This window comes from Macrotis lagotis, chromosome X (assembly GCF_037893015.1).
Source record: "Macrotis lagotis isolate mMagLag1 chromosome X, bilby.v1.9.chrom.fasta, whole genome shotgun sequence".
In the NCBI taxonomy this organism is placed as follows: Eukaryota; Metazoa; Chordata; class Mammalia; order Peramelemorphia; family Peramelidae; genus Macrotis; species Macrotis lagotis.
In genome coordinates, this window is record NC_133666.1 from 643937952 (window position 1) to 643960858 (window position 22907).

General features: G+C 43.6%; 1 protein-coding gene across 3 annotated transcripts in view; it reads left to right on the plus strand.

Annotated features, from left to right (window-relative positions):
- The window catches only part of ARID3A (AT-rich interaction domain 3A), an 80803-nt gene that overhangs the window by 38715 nt on the left and 19181 nt on the right, over positions 1-22907 (plus strand). For all 3 annotated transcript variants that reach the window (XM_074204484.1, XM_074204483.1, XM_074204485.1), the window contains exon 4: positions 16777-16849. In XM_074204484.1, the coding sequence (XP_074060585.1) occupies positions 16777-16849 (73 nt within the window). The remainder of the gene's footprint in view (positions 1-16776; positions 16850-22907) is intronic.

Consider the following 22907-nt stretch of genomic DNA (forward strand, 5'->3'; position numbering starts at 1 on the left):
CAGGGTGTTTGCAACAGGAGATTCCTGACAGAGCAGAATGGACAGTGGCCATGGACACAGGCAAAGAGGCCTTTAAGGAAGGGGAACATTCCCAAAGCATGGGGAACAAGAGTGACCTAACTGCATGGAAAAACATGGGATAAAGGGAAAGAGGTCAAAAGACTAGCAAGACTTCCAGTTTGACCAGAGAGTTGTGTAAGATAAGACTGGACAGCTAATCTTATCCCTCCAGACGCCCCCCCCACCCCAAGCCTAGACCTGCCCTGGAAGTGTGAAGCTGTTCTGCTCTGTCATTCTTTTTTTCCTGTGATGTTGAGGCAGTCATTCCCTTTCTTTAAGACTCATTTTCTCCATGTGTTTAACAGGATAATTATAATTCTTGTACTATCTACCTCACAAGGATATTGTAAGGAAAATTGTGAGCAGCAACTTCCTTTTGTCTTTCTGATATTTGTTAGGTATTTAATAAAAGTTTATTGACTGACTAGTTGAAAATGCTAGAGAAAAGTGGGCGGTTTTGGTGATTCTCCTGGGCCTTTTAGGACTGAGAATGAGAGGGGTTTAGACAACTTGAAGGGCATATACAGAATCCTTGACTGGGTTCTTGTACCCCAACCTGTCCAGACTCCTCAGTTCAGGTCTGATAGAGGCCTGGTTACTACAGACACAACTGCTTTCCCCAGTCATGGGGAAAGACCCTTCCTGTGTTATTGGAATTGAACAGTTCATCAACAAGCATTTATTAAGTGTCTACTGTATTTAAGCAGTATGCTAAGAACTAGGGGTACAAAGAAAGGCAAAAGACAGGGGAAGACAACACGTAAATAACTCAAAAAACAGACAGGATAAATTGGAAATAATCAACAGAGGAAAGGGATCTCAAAAATGGGAATTGAGGAAGGCTTTCTTTAGAGTAGGAGTAGGGAACTTTTTTCTGGATATTTATAACATCATTCACAGACTGTCCAAATTTTCAGCTTAAAAATTCACCTGCTATATTTGGTCAAACTTTTAATTAATTCACCCCCAAAAATCTCCTAGATGTATTTATTGAATTTTGAGTCCCACTTGCAGTTGCTGTGACAGAGCAGAGAATTTTGAGTCTTACATTCTCTACTCCTACTGTAGAAGGTGGAATTTTAGCTGGCACTTGAAGGAAGCCAGGAAGGTGGTGATGAGGAAAGAGCATTTCAGGTGCAGATACCAGCCATTGCAAATGTGTGGAGTCAGGAGATGAATACCTAATGTGAGGAACAGTCAGGAGGCCCATGCCACTAAATCGCAGAGCATATGTGGAGATTTATGGTATAAAAGACTGGAAAGGTTGTGGTTAGAGGTTATGAAGACTCTGAAAGTCAAACCCAGGCTTCTATATTTGATCTTGGAAGGGATGGGGATCTATGGGAATTTATTGAATAGGATGAGCTTTGGAAGATCACTTTGGCAGCTGAGTGGAGAATGGAATGGAGTAGAAAGTGTCTGTTAAGAGGAAGATTTTCCTCCTCTTTCCACCACCTTGTGAATTGATAAGTTGCTGTCCCACATCTCTGTCTATCCCAAGTTTCCCAGCTCTTGAGAAGACTGTGACAAAGAACAGTTGTTTACCTCTCTCCACTTTACTGGTATGATTTCAGATATCATAACAGCAACAGAGCAGAAGGGAAAGCAAGATCCCCATTGCTCAGATGAGGAGATTGTGGAGAAAAGAGTCTTGGGTTCAGATCTTGAGTATCAGACCAGATAATGGTTAAGGTTCCTCTAGCTCCAAATTCTTTGAGCCTCTGAATCAAGACCCAGAGAAAAATCTTGGGGTCATAGATCTCCAGCTGAAGCTATTGTCTAGTTCAGTTCTTTTATTTTGCAGATGAGGAAACAGAGGCCCAGACTCCCCAAAGGTCACACAGTAAGTGGCAGAACCCAAACCTTCCTGATTCCAAAACTGGGGATCTTTCAAGTGAGACAACAATATAGTCTATTGGGGATTACTTTAGACTCAGGGACCTGGGTTTGATTCTGTATCATTTACTTGCATGATGACTTTGTACAGATCACTCCTGATGGGAACTTCTTTCCTCATCAGTAAAGTGAATGGATTGTGCATGGTCTCAAAGGTACTTTTCCAACTGTGAAGGCCTATGGTCTTGTGACTTGACCTGAGTGGGGGAGTCTGGTCGTTAATCCTTTGGTCTCATGATCATCTCCATTTATCCACCTTGGTCATCATCAGGCTCTGGTCTTCCCTTGGGCTTCTGAGTCTACTATTGCACCAGTGAGGCCCTGGACAGACTTTGGAATCATTTGCATGGAGGGGATTGGGGGGGGGAATGGTGTGGAGTCAGCAGTTTGGGGTCCTATCAATGCAACCCTGGCTCTGCTAAGGAGCAAAGGTCCATCCCAGGCAGAGGTAGGGGCCCTATTGTGAAGGTTCATTACAGCTCTTGGGGCTATTTGACCCCACTGGCCTTGGGATGGGTCAAATACATCCACCCTAGGGCCCCTTATGTCTGTAAGCAGCTACTGGATGACCGCCAGGAGTCCCAGAGAAAAGGGGGTATAGAGCTAGGAAGCCAGGTTCAGTCCTTGAGACTCTTTCCACCACCTACCAAATTGGCTTCCATCTCTGACCCACCCCCAGCCTATGTTCTGAAATTGGTCATAGTTGGGGTGGGAGTTGGAGAAGGACCTTCAGGTATCAAGTGTGGTCCAGGCAGCAAGCAGGGTCCAGTTCACCTAGCAAAACCACTTTTGTGTTCAATGGGGGATGGGTCTGGAGAACAGGGGGAGCCCCTAAAGGTCTGGAGAGATCAATCTCCTAATTGCACCTTGACTCCCACTTTCTATCTAGGCTCTGATGTTCTGTGTTCTTAATAGCTTAGATTTCATGAGGAAAGAAACTGAGTCTTATCTAGATTTTTAAAATTTTCTTCAAGACTCATCTGTTTCCACTTAATTGCCTAACTGTATGACCCTGGGCAAGTCACTTAACCCCATTGCCTTAAATAAATAAAATTTAAAAGGAGGGGGGTGGCAACTAGGTGGTGCAGTGAATAGAGCACCAGCCCTGGAATCAGGAGGACCTGAATGCAGATTTGGCCTCACACACTTAATAGTCGCCTAGCTGTGTGATCTTGGGCAAGTCACTTAACTCTTGCCTTGCAAAAAAGTCAATAAATTAAAAAAAAAGATTCATCTGTTCCTACCCAGTTCAGACATTGCATGTTAATTCTAGGTTCTAGGGTTCCATTCATCTATCCTGGAGGGTCTAAGGGCCCTCCCAGATCTAACATGCTATTTTCTTCTGGATTCTATGGTTCTATTTCCTCTGATAGTCTGTTCTAAGTTCTTTCCCAATTCTGATTCTCTATGTCCTAAGGCCCTCCCAACCCTGACATTGTGTTCTAAGGACTCTTCCAATTCTGACATCCTGTATTCTAAGACCCTCCAGCTCTGATATTCTTGCTTTGTGATGGGCACTTCTACCTTGGCACCCCCCCCCCCAAAAAAAAAACTCTGAATACCTTGGGCTTCCTTCAAAGAAGGGAAAAGGGGGAGGGGGAAAGGGCAGGGCTGACTTAAAAGCAGGTAGTTTAAGCTCTCTGAACCCCTGAGGGTCCGAGCCAGGGTCCGAGCAGGGAGAGGAGCTGATCTGGAGCTAGGGAGGGACAGGATGGCTCTTGCTCCCCTCCCCCGCCACAAATGAGCTGTGTGAGCAGCTCTTGTTATCTGCCAGGCTGGCAATCTGACCTCTGTTCAATTGTGTGAGGCTTGGGCTGATTTTTTTTTCCTTCAAAAAGTGCTGAGTGTAGCGGCCAGGGAACCAGAATTTCCTGTTCATCGAAGTCAGACCCATCTGCGGTGGGGGGGGGGGGTCTAGAGATGGGGGCCAGCACCGTACGTCTATGTGTGTCATCCATGTGTTTGTGTGTACAGGTGCCGGTATGTGTAGGTGCATGTATCTGTGTATGATGGTATGTCTATATAGATGTATAGGGATATGCATGTATGCATAGATCTAGATATCTTGCTGTATGTTGTATGTGTATGTTCATATGTGTGTATATTTCCACTTCATTGATAGCTTTCTATTAGGGATGGAAAATTCCTATCTTAGGGCTTCCCAACCCCCAAGCTCAAGGTTTTTGCCAGGACAATTCCATCCCCGGCTTTTGCACCCAACCCCTCCAGTGTTCACTGAGAAAATTTTGAGCCTCCATTCCTAACCCCCTCCCCACAAGGCTTTGGAGGGACTCGTGAATCTTTTTTGTCTGGAGACTAAGGTCCAGGAAAGAAAAGAGCCTTGCCCAATTGGAGACATCAGCATTTATTGAGCTCCTACCATGTACTGGGTTCTGAGTCATCCAGCATTTATTAAGCTCCTGATGTATACTGGGCCACAAACTGGAAATACAACAAAGACAGACAAAACAGTTCCTTCCTCCCTTAGAGAAGCTCACAATCTAAAGGGAGAGACAAAATTTTAAAAGAAACTGAAAAACTGGGTGGGGGGGGTGATGGATAGCTGCTTGAGCTTTCACCGAAGCGCCACTGAAACAGTGTCTGGGAGAAGGAAGGCAGTCGGACAACTGTCACTTGATAGCTTCCATGACCCTGTTCAAGTCAATTGGCTTCTCTCTGCCTTTTGTTTCCTCGGTAAATTGGGACTGATTATGCTACCTCATTGTAGTGAGAACCAAATGAAGTAATACAGGTTGCAGCTTTGTGGGTCTCAGAACTACCTTCCCTCCTGATTATTGTCCATTCCAGCTCTGACCCTGGCTTGGTGCCATAGGCTAGCTCCTTACTCCCCCTTGATCTGTTACCTGAGGCCAACGGACCCTGGCAGCATTTGGGACCACCTCCTTCCGGGACCTTGAGAAAGCTTTGAGACCTCATTGGAACTGGTGTGTAAAAATGCAGACTTAGTTAGGAAGACCCATGTTCAAATCTTGCCAGGTACTTAGTAGCTGCATGCATGAGGACATCAGATCTCAACTCTTTTGAGACTTTGTTTCTTCCTTTATAAAATGAGGATAATATGACAATAACTATAGGTATCTGCCTCTCAGCCTTGTGGTGAAACCCAGTCATGATCATTTGAGGGTTTACACAATGTAAGTGGTTTTGGTTGTTAGTGGAGGCAGCTTCACCTAGTAGGTCGAGTGGGCAATGGACTTAACCTTCAGGGACTTACTGGATGACAGTGCTGACCTTAGAGTCAAGAAAACCTAGGTTCAGATTTTGTCTCTGATATTTTGTGGCTATGTACCTACCCAACAAACCCAGGAGGATCCTTAGAGCCCAGAATGTCAGAGCTGGGAGGGCCTTGAGAGCCCAGAATTTCAGGACTGGGAGGGCTCTTAGGATGCAGAATGTCAGAATTGGAAAGGCCCCAACCTAAAATATAAATGTCAGGACTGAGAGGGACCTTAGAATCTAGAACATCAGAGCTAAAAAGACCCTTAGAACATAGGACAGCATGTTGAAATGAAGAGAACATGGGACTTGAGAGCTGGACTTGAAGGCTGGGTTCAAAACCTAGCATTACCAGTCATTAGTTCTTTCACCTTGGACTAATTACTTCCCTGTCTTTAAATTAAGAAGACTATTTGGACCCCCACCTTTAAGAAGTATTAGGAGAAACCAAAGCGGACACTCAAGGCAAGCATAAAGCTAGCCATAAATGTGAACCATTATAAGTATAGAATATTAGAAACTGAAAGGTCCCTCAAAGACCCCTCACTTCCCAATACCATTGGACTTGATCCCTTGTAGGCTAAAGGATCATGGGCCAGAAATCCAACTTTGAATGGGGGCTGCATGAAGCTTGGAGTGATGGGATGATGGTGTACAGTTGCATCTGGGGTGGGGTGGGGTGGGGTGGGGGGAATTGGTGCTTATCTTTGTCAAACAAGCCTTGTGCAAGGAGGGTGTTTCCTGGACTTCTGACTAGGGGTTGACCTTGGCTGGGGGCCCCAGGAGGCCAGGAGTGGGGACATATGCCCACCAGGATTCTCCCATCAGTATTATGGGATGCTTTACCCTTCCTGCCCCATAGAAAGGGATTGTGCAGATTGGGTGCAAATCTCCCACAAATACTTCTCTGGAGGTTAGTACAGGTACTGAGAGATCTAGCAAGGACCCAGAATTATAAAATTCAGGGCTGAAACCTGGCCCTTTGAGATAATTTAGTTCATATATGTTATATATGCCCTAATTAAATGAAGTAAACTAAGCTTCAGAGACAGGGATAGTGACTTGTCCCTTGTCACACAGGCGACAAGTAAGCAGGAGCTGTGATTCAAACTCAGCAGGGTTCTCAGATTCCAGACCTGCCTTTCTTTCAGTTGACCCCACTTCTGGGAGAACTTGAGACTGTGCAGAAAGGGTCAGAATATTGGACTTGGATAGTGTATTGGACCATAAACGTTCAGAGTGAGGAGAGATCAGAGGACTTGGAATATCACACAGCTAAGGGAGAATTTATTTCATTTTAGAAGGGCTGAAAGGTTAAGGGAATTGTCCAAGATCTCACGCAAGTAGCTGAGGCTGGATCTGAATTCAAGTCCCCCTGACTTCGGACCTAGTTCTCTATCCACAATACCACCTAGCTGCCCTGATTTGATTTGATTTTTAAAGTGTTTTTTGTGACCCCTGTATTTATGAACAGGCCCTGTCCTTGTAACAGAGATAGCTAGTTCAACAGAAGCTGCTGAGCCATTTGATGGCATGATATCCCATAACCCATCATTCCCTACCTCTCCAAAAAAAAAAAAAGGAAGACCATTTCTTCCCTGGTCAGCATTGGCCATTAGAGTTACACACCATTCAATTCACTTTATTGGTTTAAGGTTGACTTTGTAGTGATACTGGCTTCCTGGGTTCTACTTTTGTCATCCTTCACCCATTCATGGGTAGAAATCTTCCGTGATTTTCTGAGTCCCCTGGAGGAGACTTTCAGATATACAGTGACTGAGCAGAGCAAAGAATGGCTCAGGTCAATTAATCTTAGAGAATTTAATTGGTCAATAATCATTTAATAAGCATCTTCAATGTACAGACACTGCCACAAAGAAAGGCATGAATCAGTCCCTGCCTTCAAGGAACTGCCAATCTAATGGGGCAGACAGCAATATGCAAAGGTCTGTGTCCAGGTGTTTTGGAGAAACACTAGCATTAAAAGATTAGGAAAGCTTTCTTGTAGAACATGGGATTTCAGCTGGAACGTGAAGGAAGCCAAGGAAGCCAGGAGGTGGAGGTGAGGAGGGAGAAACAGGCATGAGAGACTGCCAGGGAAAATACCTGGCAACTGGAAATGATGGATTATTTTGGGGAGGAATGTCCAGGAGACCTCTGTCACTTAAAGGAAGACTATATTGCAGGCTCTAAGGTTTTAGAAGGCAGGAACTCTCTGCTGCCTCTCTCCCTCTATATTTTTATATATTTATCTGTGAGTATATTGATTCTGTTCTCTCCCTTGCCTCTCCCACTTATACAAAATAAACTCTTTGAAGGTAGGGACCACACCATGTTTTCATTGCTAGGGCCTAGCATAGTACCTCAAATATAATAGATTATAAATATTTGTTGAACAGATCTATATCCAAGCTGGAAGAACCCAAGATGCAGAACCAAGACCATTGGCCCTGCAAGGGATCTTGGAACAAAGAATACCTAAGCTTAGATCAAGAAAATGAGGAATAGTGGGTACTATTGATTCATTTTCTAGAAGAGAAATCTGAAGGCCGAAAGAGAGGGCCAATGCTCCCTTATAGCTGGACTAGAGTCGGGGTTTTCTGGATCCCCTACCCAGTTTTCCCCTATCCCCAAGTTGCGGCCTCTTCTTGGCAGCCCCTAGTGGCCCCATTCCTGCTGGGTTGATAGGCGTCCAGGGCCTCCTGGGCCATCCAGCCCATAAAGCTGGCACATCCTTTACTGCCTTCTCTTTAGTGGTCATTTCTCCTGACCTTCGCACTGCTTCCCCAGAAGCCTTTCCCATGGCCGGCCCAGCGGGACCTTTTACCATTTTGGGTTTATAGCTCCTCTTTCAACACAGCTGCCTTCTAGCTCCGGCCATTGATGTCTGATAACAGCCCCCTCACTGAGCACTTAACTACTTACCGGAAGGCAGTTGGAGAGGCCCCCCTTTCCCCCAGATCCAGACTCAGACACTCTACTCTGCCTTTTAGACCCCAGGACCCCACCCCCTTCCCCTTCTTCCTAAAGCTTCAGCCATCTTAGGAACAATAGAGAAATCTCGAGCTGAAAGGCAGAGGTCATTCAGTCCAACCCACAGTTTCAACTCAATTCATGAAGCATCTTGTAATAGCCTGCTATGTGCCAGCCCCTATACCCACTACCAGGGCTTCAAAGAGAACAAGAAAACAATCCCCGGCCCCTAGAAACTTCTATTCTCCCAGGCAGGGGTGCAACCTGGAAGAAGATAAACTCAAAGTATATACAAATAAATTAAATTTCTTTACAAGAGAGAATCAGGAGAGATTTAGTTTAGGAGGTGATGCCTAAACTGAGCTTCGAGGGGAATCTGGAAGGAATTTGTTTTCAGGGATGGGATGGAAAGATGAAGAGGAATGTCATTACAAAGGCTTGGAGATCAGAGATGGAATGATGGTGTGTACTAGCAATGACATGTGGGCTAGTTTGATCTGAACATGGAGTATGCTGGGGGTTAATGGGAAGTGAGTCTGGAATAAATTAGAATCATATTGTAAAGAGTTTTTAATAACAAGGCACCATATAAGAGTTTATTGATGGGAGAGGTGACATGGTCAAACTTGTGTTTTGGGGATCTCAATGTGTCAGTTGTGTAGAGAAAGAACTGTAAAGGGGAAAGGGTGGAAGCATGGGGACCAATTAATTAGCAGATATGAATATATAGGTATATTTATATGTGTATGTATATCTATAGATATGCATGTATTTATATATGTATATTCTAATCTGTAAAAATGTATATGTAAATAAAAATTTAAATTTATTTGGATATATTTATATACATTATAATAATTAGGTTTATTATATATAAACATGTTTATAGAAATGTATTTATGATAGATACTTTTATTTATATTTACATAAGTCTATTTTTTCATGAACATATAAATAAAAATATAAAGGGATATATTTTGTATATCCCTTTAAGATTTGCAAAGCATTTATACATATACTATCTCATTTGATCATAGCAGCAATCTTTGGAGGTAGGTGCTGTTGTTATTCCCATTTTACAGATGAATTAACCAAGGCAGGCAGGGATCAAGCAACCTGCCCAGGGTGACCTAGCTAGGAAAGTGTTTGAGAACAGATTTGATGGCCACCTGAAGTCGGGGCAGTAGCTATTTGAGTGTGACAGAAGGGGTCAGAGAGTCAAGAGATTTTGGAGCTAGAATTACTAATCTTGGGAGAGAGTCAAGCAAGGAAGATGACTCTAAGGTTACAAACCTGGGTTCCTGGAAGCATGGTCTTACACTTGACAGGAATAGGGAAGTTTCCTCACAAGAGGGGCCCGGAGAGGGGTGGTCATTTACTCAATCTTACACTGTGAGTCATTGGTCAAGTGAGGGCTGCGATTTTTATCAGATTCCAGAGACCTAAGGAAGGGGCCTCAGAGCCCAGAGCTTTTTGGGGAATCTCAGAGAACATCTCATCTAGCTAGTTCCTTTTACAGATGAAGAGATTATGACCCAGGGAAAGGAGGTGATTCGCCCAAGGTCACTTATATCCAGATAGAGATGCTGAGGCTCTTGAAACCCACGCCTTCCCACTTTGAGCCAAGAGCTTTTCTTACTTCCTTGCATCGTTGAATGAATAGTGACAAAGAACAAGTCTCCTAAAACTCTGACCAGTGGTTGGAACACAAAACATCAGATTCTAGTTTAGTAATAGACCCAGTGCAACCATCCTCCCTAAGGATTTCTGACCACATGGCAGGCAGGTGGGTCACATAATTTTTTTTTTATCCATTGAATTTTGAGGTTAAGCTGATGAAGCTTAAATTCATAAAAGAAGAGAGGGTCTGGCCAGGGTGATGAAGTATCTGGAGACTCTGCCAAACCAGAGTCAGTCCATAGGATCAGAAATAAAGAGGTGGAAGGGACTTCAGAGGGTATCAAACTCAACTCCCACATTTACAGATCAGGTTAATAATAAGATTCTGAAGCAGAATTTGAACTTCTACCCATAGTCTGCACAAGGACTAATCCAGTGGAGGCATAGTTACATGGTATGATTGATAGAGCCTTGGACCTGGAGTCAGGAAAACTCATCTTCCTGTGTTCATATCCAGTCTTAGATGCTTACTAGCCGTGTGATCCTGGGCAAGTCACTTAACCCAGTTTGCCTTCATTTCTTCGACTGTAAAATGATCTTTGTCAAGAAAACCTCAAATGGTATCATGAAAAATTGGATAAAACAACAAGGAAGTAGAAAAGAGAAGACTTAGAGGGTGGAAATGAGTGTGGGGAAGATGATAGATGTCTTAAGTATTTTGAAGAATTTGTCATGTGGAATTAGGGATTACATTTGTTAGATTTGATACCTGTAGGCAGAAATAGGAGTGGAAGTGGGAAGATACAGCTGAGCAGATTTGGGCACTATATAAGGAAAAATTGCAGCTGTTACAATGAAAATAGGCAACTTTCTAGAAGGTAGTGAGCTCCCCTTTCCCTGCAGGTCTTCAAGTGAAGATGAATCAGGATGATCATTTGTCCCATTTATTGTGGAAGGTGATATTGCTTTAGAAAAGGTGTGAACACCTGTTATTGGAACCAGTATTGTAATAACTAGAGGAGGATTGGATTTGCATCAACAAGTCATGGATTGGGGCGGCTGGGTGGCATAGTGGATAAAGCGCCGGCCTTGGGATCAGGAGTACCTGGGTTCAAATCCGGTCTCATGACACTTGATAATTACCTAGCTTTGTGGCCTTGGGCAAGCCACTTAACCCCATTTGCCCTCCAAAAACCTAAAAAAAAAAGTCATGGGTTCAAATTTTGCAACCCTTGTAAGTAGGGTATGCAGATTATTCCCATTTTAACAGATGAGGAAACTGAGGCAATTCACTCTCTGAGCCCCTGGATTCTGATGAGGTCCAAGACCCCTCCAACCCCAAGTCTAAAACTCTGATCTGGTGGTCTTGTGATCGATTTGGTAATAATACAATTTAGCCAAGGGCATGATGCTGCTGTTTCTGGGTTTTGCTTCCCTGACTCCTCTAGAAGTTGTACGGGAGTCGTCAAGGACTTGGAAAGGGAGAAAAGAATATGCAGTGTTAGTGGCTGAAAGGGAGCTTCCAGGTTCAACTCCCTCTTTTGTCTAATTTAGGAAATTGAGGCACTAGAGGGACAATTAAGTTGGCTAGGGTCATATAGTAAGTTAGTGACTGAGATAGGTCAGGATGCTAGTATCCCAAAGCCCACTTCTCCTGGTGGCTCCAGATAGAAGGTCTTGGGGAGCCTTAGAACAGGTTAGAACCTTAGAACCCAAAACAGAAGAACTGGAAGGAAATTTAGAACCTGGAATGTCAGAACTGGAAGGACTCTTAGAACAGACAGTGTCAGAGCTGGGAGGGTCCTTAGAGCACAGGATGTCAGAACTGGAGGATCATTAGAACAAAGAATGGTAGAGCTGGAAGAGCCCTTAGAACACAGGATGTCAGAGTGAGAAGGGCTCTTAGCACACAGAATGTCATAACTGGGAAGACTCTTAGAACACAGGATGTCAGAGTTGCTATGGCCCTTAGAACACAGAAGGGCCCTTAGCCTTTCTAATGGAGCTTCCTCATTTTCCCGGGAAAGAAAACTTTGATCTCGTCTTTGCTATTAGTCATAATCCTTTGGTCACTTTGGGGTAGGGAGAGATCAGGGTTAGGATTAGGAAAGGGAATATAAAAGGGATACTGAAGCAGACAAAGAGAAAGAGGAAAGAGCCTTAAGAGGATGGGAGAGTAAAGCCTAGGGAAGCCAAGTGTTTGTGTAGCAATGAAATTGGGAGTGTTGGACAGACAAGCAGGCTCCCTATTCTCAGATCTGAAGACAGGCATCAAGGGGTCTTTGGTTATGGGAGAGTGAGTTGGAATTAGTTCCAAGAATTCCTTCTATGAAACAACTTTCCTCATCCTACTCAATCTGGCAGTTGTTCATGGTGGTCATTGAGGAAAAGTCATTGAGCCAAAGCCTAAAATTATGCCTGAGGTCAGGTACCTTCCCCTAGACCAGGGGCTGCAGTCGAGGGTTGGCAGGTGAAGGAAACGTTTGCTGCCCTGGGCCTCTCTGAGGCGATATCAAAATGTCTGTGATCTGCTGGGCTGGGAGCTAGCCACAACCCCCTGCCAGGGTGTGCCTCCCTTGTCTCCTCTTGTAGGTCCAAGGACCCCTTCCTGGCTTCAGACCCAGGAGACCAGAACTGGGGCCCACACAGTCCCGGGGGGGGGGGCAGATGAGGAGCTCCGCACTACCACCATGAGGGCCCCAGGAGCGTTTATCCCGGAAACAGTTTGTGGTTTATTTGATCAGATAATTAATTCATCTTAATTGGTGTCTGGGTGTTTGTGCAGATTTCTGGCCAAAGGCAAGGATCTGGTTTACTTTCTAACCAGTCTTCTTGGGGAGAGAAAAAGAAGGGAAAAGGAGGGAGGGGAAAAACAGAAGGGGAAGGAGAGAAAAGAGAAGGGGAAGGAGAAGAGGGAAAGAGAAAAAAAACAAGAGGGGGAGGGAAGAGAGGGAAAGAGAAAGAAAACCAGGAGGGGACGAGAGAGAGAGAGAGAGAGAGAGGAGAGAGGAGAGAGGAGAGAGGAGAGAGGAGGGAAGAGAAGGAAAGAGGAGAAAGAAAAATAAAGGATGAAAGAGAAGGGGAGAGGAGGGATAAGAGGGAAAGAGGAGAAAGGAATGAGAGAAGGGAAGGGGAGAGAAGAGGGGAAATAAAGAAAAAATAAGCTAAGAGAGAGAGAAGGGGAGAGGGGAAAGAGGAGAAAGAAAAATGGGAATGAGAGAAGGGGAGGGAGGGAAGAGAGGGAAAGGAGAAAAAACAGGAGGGAATGAATGAGAAGAGGGAGAGAAAGGAAGCAGAACGGAGAGGAGAGAGGAAGGAAGAAAGGAAAGCGGAAGAGGGGGAAGGGAAAGGAAAGGAAAGTACAGGGAAAGAGAAAAGAAAAAGCTACAATGGAAGGTGGGGGGAATGAAGGGTGTAAAAGAAGGGGAGAAACAAGACAAAAAGTACAGGCAGAGAGTAATAAAATGGGCAGAAATTAGGGAAATAAAGGGGGGAAAAGAGAGGAGGGAGACAGGTAAGGAAAGAGAAAGAATGTCACAAGGGGATAGGAGATGGAATGTCTGCAGATACATTAGAGTGAGAACTGGATGGACAGATGCCCCCGAAACTCAAAAGGGCGGGTACCTTTGTCCAAGGGGCGCTTGAGGGAACTGTTCCTCTTGTCTTGCTCTTTAGTGTCATGGTGGGTAAGGGGATTACAGTAAAGAACCCTGCCTTAGCCCTTGGTCTTTCTTCAGGTCCACAAGACTGTTCTCTCTGGGTAGGTTCTGATGGCCTGAGCCCCTTTACCCCTTCCCAGGAGGGCCTCAGGGCCTGGGATGAGACTGGACTGACCCCCCACCACCACCAGAAAAAGACAGTAGTGGATGTTTGCCTCCCCACACTGGGCCCATAAATCAGGCCAGGAATGTGGGGCTGCCACAGGCTGGCGCTGGGTGTGGTCCAGAGACAAAAGCCTCACAAGGCTGGAGGTGGAGCTGGGGACCCTGGACCCAGGCCCCACATAGATCTTCCTGTCAGACCTTAAAACAGCATCCCCCATCCCCCACCCAAGTGGGGCCTAAGCTTTGCTTGTTTCCCCAAATCCCATAGGCTTGGCGATGGAGAAGGATGTGAGGACTGGGGTGATGGGTTAGAATTTTGCTATTGGGAGGGACCCTGATAGGATCTTTGGGCTAGAGAGTTAGAAAGGATCTTGAGTCCATCTAGTCCAAACTCTCCTATGAGAAATTGAGGCCCAAAGAGGTTAAGGGACTTGCCCAGGTTGATACAAGTAATAGCATGTATTCAACTCTAGATCCAATATTCTCCCTAAAATGAAAAAGTTATACTAGATGGTTTCTAAGGATCCTCCCAGCTCTGTGTCCTAAGGGCTCACAGCTTTGATGTTGTCTGTTCTCTGGGCCCTCCCAGCTCCCATATTATAGGTTCTAAGGGCCATCTCAGTTCTGACATCTGTGTTCTAAGGGCCCTCACCGCTCTGACATCCTTGGCTCTTAGGCCTCCCAGCTCTGACATTTTGGGTTCTAAGGATCCTCCCAGCTCTGACATTCTGGGTTCTAAGGGCCATCCCAGTGCTGTTCTAAGGTCCCTTCTGATTTCTAGAAAATGCTGTTCTCCATTCCTTATATGTCTTTCCAGGGCCCTATGTCAGATTATACTCATTTGTATTCCTTGGCATCTCAGAATCTTTTATCCACTGGCCCACAAGGTCAGAAACTGTAAAGCTTATTGTGCTATCACCTATTAATAGAATCAGGAAATGTTTGTGCTGTAAAGACACTTAGACTTGGGGGTGAAATCTGTCAGAATAAGGTGACCTTTATAACCTAGGACCTAGATTGTCAGAGGAGGAAGAGACCTTATCTACCAGCTCGGTCAGCTCCCTAGTTACATGTGTACAAAGGAAGGGCAGAGACTTATCCAAGGTCACACACACACATGCACATGCACACGCACACGCACATACACACATGCAGGCAGGCTGTAGTAATGTGCTGCCTCCATCTCCAGGCTGGCCTCCCCCCTCAGCCAGGGTGGTAGCCTAGGCCCCTCTGGACTTAATGACAGCTCTGCCCCTGCTCCCCGCCCCGGGCCTGCCCGCCCACCAGCTCCTGGGGAGGTTTAATTATTGGTTTCAATATTTGCCTCCTCTCTCTCTCTCCTCATCTTCTCCCCACCCCACCCCCTTCCCTGTTTGGAGTCCAAACTGCATTCCTGAGTGTTTAATCTAAAACCTGGTGTTTGCTTCATCCCTCCTTCCTCCCACTCCCCAAACACCCCCTCCCCTTCCTCACTGACTCTTTAATTATCTCTGCCTCATCCACCAGCCCAGGAGCTGAGAGCCTCCTGGTTTCCTGGGAAGGGGGGGCTTTGGAGCCCTGGGCTTGAAATGAGCTCTGGGGTCCTCTCTCCAACTCTGTCATACCTCAGTGGATTGAAATAAGTTCTACTGGTCTGGGGCCTCTCCATCCTCCCCACAGATTTATTTGTAACCCCAGGCTGGACTTCTTTATCCAGAGAGTTGGATGCCAGCTTCCTCACTTTGTCAGGAAAGGCTGTTTGAGTTTGGAGTTGAAGTCAGAGATGGAGATGATTCTCCATTTACCTTCCAGCTCTGGGGTCTCTTGGACTTTTCAGATTCAACATGTCCAATTCAAAACCCCATCATCTGCTCCCTCCCCAACAGCCCATCCCAATCCTTTTCCCATTGCATCAACCAAGGCTTGCAACCTAGGTGTCAACCACCACTCACACAGACAGTCATCCCTTATGTACAAAACCAATTTGTAGGCAGCTGTAATCCTTTTGACTTTTGCAACATCTCCCTGTCCATTCTCTGTCCCCTTTGACCCTGCCACCACCCTGGTGTAGGCCCTTATCTCTTCAAACCTGCACTGTTGCAATAGTCTACTGGCTTTTGGGTCTCCCTGCCTCAGTCTTTCCTCACTCCCAAGCATCATCCAGTCAAAAAAGTGATCTTTCTAAAGAGCAGGTCTCTCTAAATCAAACCCCATTCCTCCCTCCAGTAGACTCTGATAGATTCCTCTGGCTCCCTGTCACCTCCAGGATCAAATCCTCTTTTGTTCCAAATCTCCATAAACTGGTTTCCCCCTGCTTTTTTCCTAGTCTTCTTAGACCTTATATCCTTTTTCTAACTCTGTGATGTGGCCAGTTGACTGTCGTTTCCACAGAACATTCCATCTCCAGACTCTGCTTTTGTCTTGCCTAGAATGCTCTCACTCCACCTCTTCTACCACCTGGCTTCCCTGGTCTCCTTCATAACTCAGCTCAAACCCAGGCCTTTCCTGACCCTCTTTCCTCTGAGATTACCTTCCATTTACTCTGTGGAGACCTTCTGTGAACATAGTTTTATCTGGCTGCCAAATTGCATTTAATAGTAATATGAAAATAACTAACATTTCTGTTGTGGCTTCACACTTGATAATTTGTGTCTCATTCAGGCCTCACAATAAGTAACCTTGAGAGGATGGTTGTTCTTATTTATCCTCATTCTACAGATGAAGAAACTGAAGGAGGCAGGGCAAGGAACTTGCCCAGGGTGACACAGCTAGTGAATGTCTAAGTCCACATTTGAACTCAGATCTTCCAGGCCTGGCGCTCTATCCACAGTGCCATCATACTGCCCCTATAAGGCTATATGCTCCTTGAAGGCAGGAACTGTGTTTTTGCCCTTGTTAGTAACCTCACGCCTTGAACAATGCCTGGCTTCCTAAAATTTTGAAATTTTATTCTTACAAATGCCTGAGCTTCTTCCTAAAATAAAGTGCTTCCTAATGTGTATTGAGTGGTTGACTGTCCTCTCCCTCTCCTTCCTGGGAACCCCTAGGATCTCCTAGTTTGAAGGGAGGGGAAGAGTGGCTATCTGCCTAAGGAAGGCCCCGGTGTGGCAAAGTAAGATGGGAAGGGAAGGACCCCATGTCTTTCCCAGTTCCTGATAGTAACCCTGTCTCCCCTTTTTTCACACAGCTATATGAACTGGATGGGGACCCCAAGAGAAAGGAATTCCTGGATGATCTCTTCAGTTTCATGCAGAAACGAGGTGAGGGTTCCCCCTACCTTGGGGGGAGAGAACCAAGACTGGAAGGAAATCATTTCTAAATGGGGGCCCTGGAAATTGGACCCATCATGTTGGAATGAGAGTAAAAACTCAACACTTTTTGAGGTTTATAAAAACCCTTTCCACATAAACCCATGGAAACTAGTGAATATAGTTAATACTTGTAATGTAGGTATTAATTATCCCCATTTTGCATATTAGGAAGCTGAAACTTTGAGGTGAACTGCCTTGCTCATGGTTATGTGACTGGATAGTGAAGAGAATGTAAACTCCCTGAGGGCAAGAATTGTTTTCATCAATCAACTAGTATTATGACATGTGGTAGGCACTGGGGATATAAAGGGAAAATAAAAAATAGTTCCTGCCCTCAGAGAGATTACAGTCATTTCTGATAATAGTGTTTGTTGAATTGAATTGAAGCGTCCAAGATAGAACCCATTCCTTTGTAGACCAACATCAGGACAGTGTGGCTGCAGCTGGCAGGGCAGCAAAGGGACCAAGAGAACTGCTTTTTTTTTTCCAGGATAGAAACAGAGCTTGGAGCCAGCCCTCCTGATGCTTGGGGTTTTTCTCCATGTTGGAGCTTAGGCTTCCCATAAAGGGGATAGAGTCAGGGAAGAATCTCTTTAAGTGTGTTTCCATCCCTCTCATTTTATCCCATGAACTCCTTTCTTCCTTAGACTCTTAGGTGTTATAGTAAGAAGGACCTCAGAGGTCATCATCTTGACCTGCCCAACCTCACACAATATAGGCATCTGAGACATCATTTAAACCCCTGGTGTGATTTGGTTTTGTAAACACATATATGGAGGGGGCAGGGGAGAGTGGATCCCACTGATCACCAGTGAGATTTCCACTATGATTTCTCTTCTGTGGTAAAATCTGGAGGGTATTCCAAATTTTCCAAGAAACTGTCACAGAGTCTCAAGAAGCTGAAGGTTCCCAATAGAATTTCAAAGGCTGCCCCTTTTCCTTTAAACCAGAGGCTGGGAGGAGTAAGAGGACAGATGGCAAAGGGGAGCACACCAGGATTGGGGCCTCCCTTGAGAGCCAGCGTGGGTGGAAGGTTCAAACGACTTTGCTCTTAATTGGTCAGACTCTGCCATTGATTGGAGCACCTACCTTCTAAAGACCAAACAGGCCTGGACTCTTCAGTGCCTAGTGCAAGCAGAAAGAGAAGACAAGGGGTTAAGGTCTTTATTTTAATGAACCTTTCATCACCCCAAACCTGGCTTTCTCCAGGTACCTGAAATGGAAATTACTCATTGCTTGGTTTCCCCATTGTCGAAATAGACCTTTCTACCTCATAGGTCAATTAGAAAATTACCTCCATAGGTGTATACAGGTCCTGTATTGGTTTTTTTGTTGTTTGATTGATTTTTGTTTGTTTTTTTTTAACAAAACTATTTTTTCCAATTATATGCAGTGGTCATTTTTAAACACCCCTTCATTTGAAAAATTTATGAATCCCACATTTTTCTACTCCTCTCCCCCTCCCCATGGCAGCTAGCAGTCTGTTTTTGATGAAACTTCTGTTTGGGAGAGGCCACCAGTGTTGTCACAATCTGATGAGTGTATTGTTTGGAACCATATAACCCAGGTTCAAATCTCAGCTCCACTACTTTATACATTTGTGACCTAAATTACTTAGATTCTCTCTAAAAGGAGTGGTTTAGACTAAGTGACCTTTGAGATCTCTTTCTAGTTCTCAATCTGATTGTATAATATCTTATAAATCTTCCTCTAAAATCCTCTCCCTTACTTTATCCCCCCCCCCAAAAAAAGATGAATTGTCCTTAGCAGGGGTGGGTGGCCCAGAGTCGGGGAGGGGAGTCCTAATGATCATAAGATTCCCATCTGTGTTTACCAAGGGGCAGAGAAGGAGGAGGTCGGCCTGAGTGTGCTGTGGGAGAGATCAGATTCCCAGAGAAAGCAGATGGTCTGGATGTGGACAGGACTGCCTGGGGTGGGTGGAGGAAATAAGCTGAATATTTTTTCTGTAGAATGAGTTAAATAGAATCTCCATATAGTAGAATTTGGAAGGTCCTTAGATATATAATATTAGAGCTGGAAGGAACCTTAAAACATAGAATGTCAGAGCTGAGAGGGATCTTCAAACAAAGAACATCAGAGCTGAGAGGGAGCTTAGAACATAAATTGTCTAGGGTGGTGGAAAGGGAGGGTAGAAGGAAATTATGTAATGTAAAAATATGCATATGCGTGTGGATGAATGTTGAAAAACTTTCATAACATATAATTGGAAAAATAAAGTAAAATCAATTTAAAAAAGAACATAAAATGTCAGAGTTGGGAGGGCTCATAGAATATTAGCATTGGGACGTTCCTTAGAACATGTCAGAGGAATGTCAGAGCTAGGAAGGTCCTTAGAACATGTCAGAATTGGGAGGGTCTTTAGAATATAGAATGTCAAAGTGGAGAAACCTCTTAAAATATCAAAATTGGGAGGGCCCTTAGAACATAGAGTGTCAAAACTGGGAAAGATCTTAGACCATAGAATGTCTGTGCTAGAAGGACCCTTAGAACACAGAGGGTCAGAGCTGGGAAGACCATTAGAACATAGAATGTCAGAGCTGAGAGGGACCTTAGAATATCATAACTGGGAGGCCTGTAGAACATAGAATGTCAGAAGACCCTTAGAACACAGAGTATCAGAACTGGGAGGGCCCTTAGAACATAGAATGCCAGTCCTTGGCTCTCAAAGACCTCAGAGATTATATATCTAACTCCCTCTTTTTACAGATGGGGAGACTGAGACTTGTGAGCAGGGCAGAGATTTCCCCAGATCACTTTATCTGTAGTGGTGGGTTTCCAGATTTGACTCAGTACTATACTGGCCCTCTTTGAGTGGGAATCTTTTACTCAAAGACTCACTTTTTGGCTTCTAAAATATTGTTGCCCTGGAGCAGATATTTGGAGAGTTTTCTCCATAAGCAATTAGAGTTAGTCACAGGGTCATAACCATTAGAACTAGAAGGGAACTTCAGGTACACATTGTTTCAGTGGGGAGGTGCCTTAGAACACAGAATGTTAGATGGCTCCTTCAATACATGGATTTGAAAATGCATGTGGTCTCTCATAGTCTTGATCTAACCCAGGGTTTTGTTTGGTTTTTGTTTTTTATTTTTATTTTTTTAAACAGTAATTAATTTTTTTCTCAATTACTTGTAAACAAAAACTTTTTACTTTTTTTTTCAATTTTCAGTCCTGTATTTTCTCCCTTCTTTCCTCTGTTCCTCCTTTCCCTTCTGCTTGAGAAGAGTAGCAATTTTATATAAGGTTGAACACGTGTAGTCTTGCAAAACATTTCCATATTAGCCATGTTGCAAAGAAAATGCAAATCAAAAACAAGAATAATAAAAATTGGGGGGTGGCTAGGTGGGCGCAGTGGAATAGAGCACCGGCCCTGGAGTCAGGAGTACCTGAGTTCAAATTGGCCTCAGACACTTAATAATTACCTAGCTGTGTGGCCTTGGGCAAGCCACTTAACCTCACTGCCTTGGAAAAAACTAAAAAAATATATATATAGTGTACTTTGATCTACATAAGTTCTTTGCCTGGAAAAAAAATAGCATTTTTGATCATGATTATTCAGAATTGTCTTGGACTGTTGTATTGCGGAAAGTAGTTGTCATTCTCAGTTGATTATGTTATAATACTGCTGTTACTGTATACGATGTTCTATTTCTGCTCCTTTCACTTTACATCAGTAAGTACAGTACATGTAAGTTTTCCCAGATTTTTTGAAAGTATTCAACTCGCTATTTCTTATATCACAATAGTATTCCATCACAATAATATACCACACTTGATGGTCATACCTTCAGTTTCCAATTCTTTGCTGCCACAAAAAGAGCTGCTATAAATATTTTTATATTAATAGGTGCTTTTCTTTTTTCTTGGATCTCTTTGGGACCTTACCTAATAGTAAAGTTTATTTATTTATTAGGGATTTATTTATCTAGGGGTTTACAAACTTGCTTTTTTAATATTTTGTTGAATTCTGTGTTTTGGTATAATTCTTTGTACCCCTATGAATTTCATTTTTTTATACATTTAAAACATGAATGTGAGAAGGCATCTGTAGGCTTCACCAGACCACCAGAGGGGTCCAGGACCCCCAAAATTTAAGAATCTCTTCTCTATTTCTAAGTCTATTTTTTCTTCTTTTAAAAATCAGTTAAGCATTGAATTTTCTCCTTTTTACCATCTCCCACCTATTGAAAAAAAAAAGAAAAATCAAATTCCTTTTAATAGTTACATACAGGAGATGGCTAGGTGGTGCAGTGGATAGAGCACTGGTCCTGAAGTCAGGAGTATCTGAGTTCAGATCTGGCCTCAGACACTTTTTTTTAAATTAAAGATTTTATTTATTTTGAGTTTTACAATTTTCCCCCCAATCTTACTTCCCTCCCCCCACCCCCCCAGAAAGCAATTTGCCAGTCTTCACATTGTTTCCATGCTGTACATTGATCCAGATTGAGTGTGATGAGAGAGAAATCATATCCTTAAAGAAGAAACATAAAGTCTAAGAGATAACAGCTCAGACAATAAAATAATCAGGTTTTTTTTCCCCTAAATTAAAGGGAATAGTCCTTGAACTTTGTTCAAACTCCACGGTTCTTTATCTGGATACAGATGGTATTCTCCACTGCAGACAGCACTAAATTGTGCCTGATTGTTGCACTGATGGAATGAGCAAGTCCATCAAGGTTCATCATCGCCCCCATGTTGCTGTTGGGGTGTACAGTGTTTTTCTGGTTCTGCTCATCTCATTCAGCATCAGTTCGTGGAAATCCCTCCAGGCTTCCCTGAATTCCCTTCTAATAGAACAATAGTGTTCCATGACATACATATACCACAGTTTGCTGAGCCATTCCCCAATTGAAGGACATTTACTTGATTTCCAATTCTTTGCCACCACAAACAGGGCTGCTATGAATATTTTTGTACAAGTGATGTTTTTACCCCTTTTCATCATCTATTCAGGGTATAGCTCCAGTAGTGGTATTGCTGGTTCAAAGGGTATGCACATTTTTGTTGCCCTTTGAGCATAGTTCCAAATTGCTCTCCAGAAAGGTTGGATGAGTTCACAACTCCACAACAATGTACTAGTGTCCCAGATTTCCTGCATCCCTTCCAACATTGATCATTGTCCTTTCTGATCATATTGGCCAATCTGAGAGGTGTGAGGTGGTATCTCAGAGATGCTTTAATTTGCATTTCTCTAATTTGTTACGATTTAGAGCAATTTTTCATAAGACTATGAATCACTTTGATTTCCTCAGCTGTAAATTGCCTTTGCATATCCTTTGACCATTTATCAATTGGCAAATGACTTGTTTTTTTTGAAAATTTGACTGAGTTCTCTGTGTATTTTGGAAATGAGTCCTTTGTCAAAAATACTAGTTGCATAAATTGTTTCCCAATTTACCACATTTCTTTTGATCTTGGTTACAGTGGTTTTGTCTGCAAAAGCTTTTTAATTTAACATAATCAAAATTATCTAGTTTGTTTTTAATGATGTTCCTTGGTCATAAACTTCTTCCCTTTACATAGATCTGACAGGTAAACTAGTCCTTGATCTTCTAATTTGCTTATAGTATTGTTTTTCATGTATAAATCCTGTATCCATTTGGATCTTATCTTGGCATGAGGTGTTGGTCTAATCTAAGTTTCTTCCATACCAACTTACCAATTTTCCCAACAGTTTTTATCAAAGGGAGAATTTTTATCCCAATGGCTGGACTCTTTGAGTTTATCAAACAGCAGATTACTATAATCATTTCCTGCTTTGCACCTAGTCTATTCCACTGATCCACGACTCTATTTCTTAGCCAATACGAGACAGTTTTGATGATTGCTGCTTTATAATTTTTAGATCAGGTAAGGCTAAGCCACCTTCTTTTGCACTTTTTTCATTGAATCTCTGGGTCTCTCTAAACTCTCTTTCTACATGATTGCCCCTCACAATGTGGTTTTTCTTTCCAAACTGACTATCTTGACTCCAGTACACAAAAGT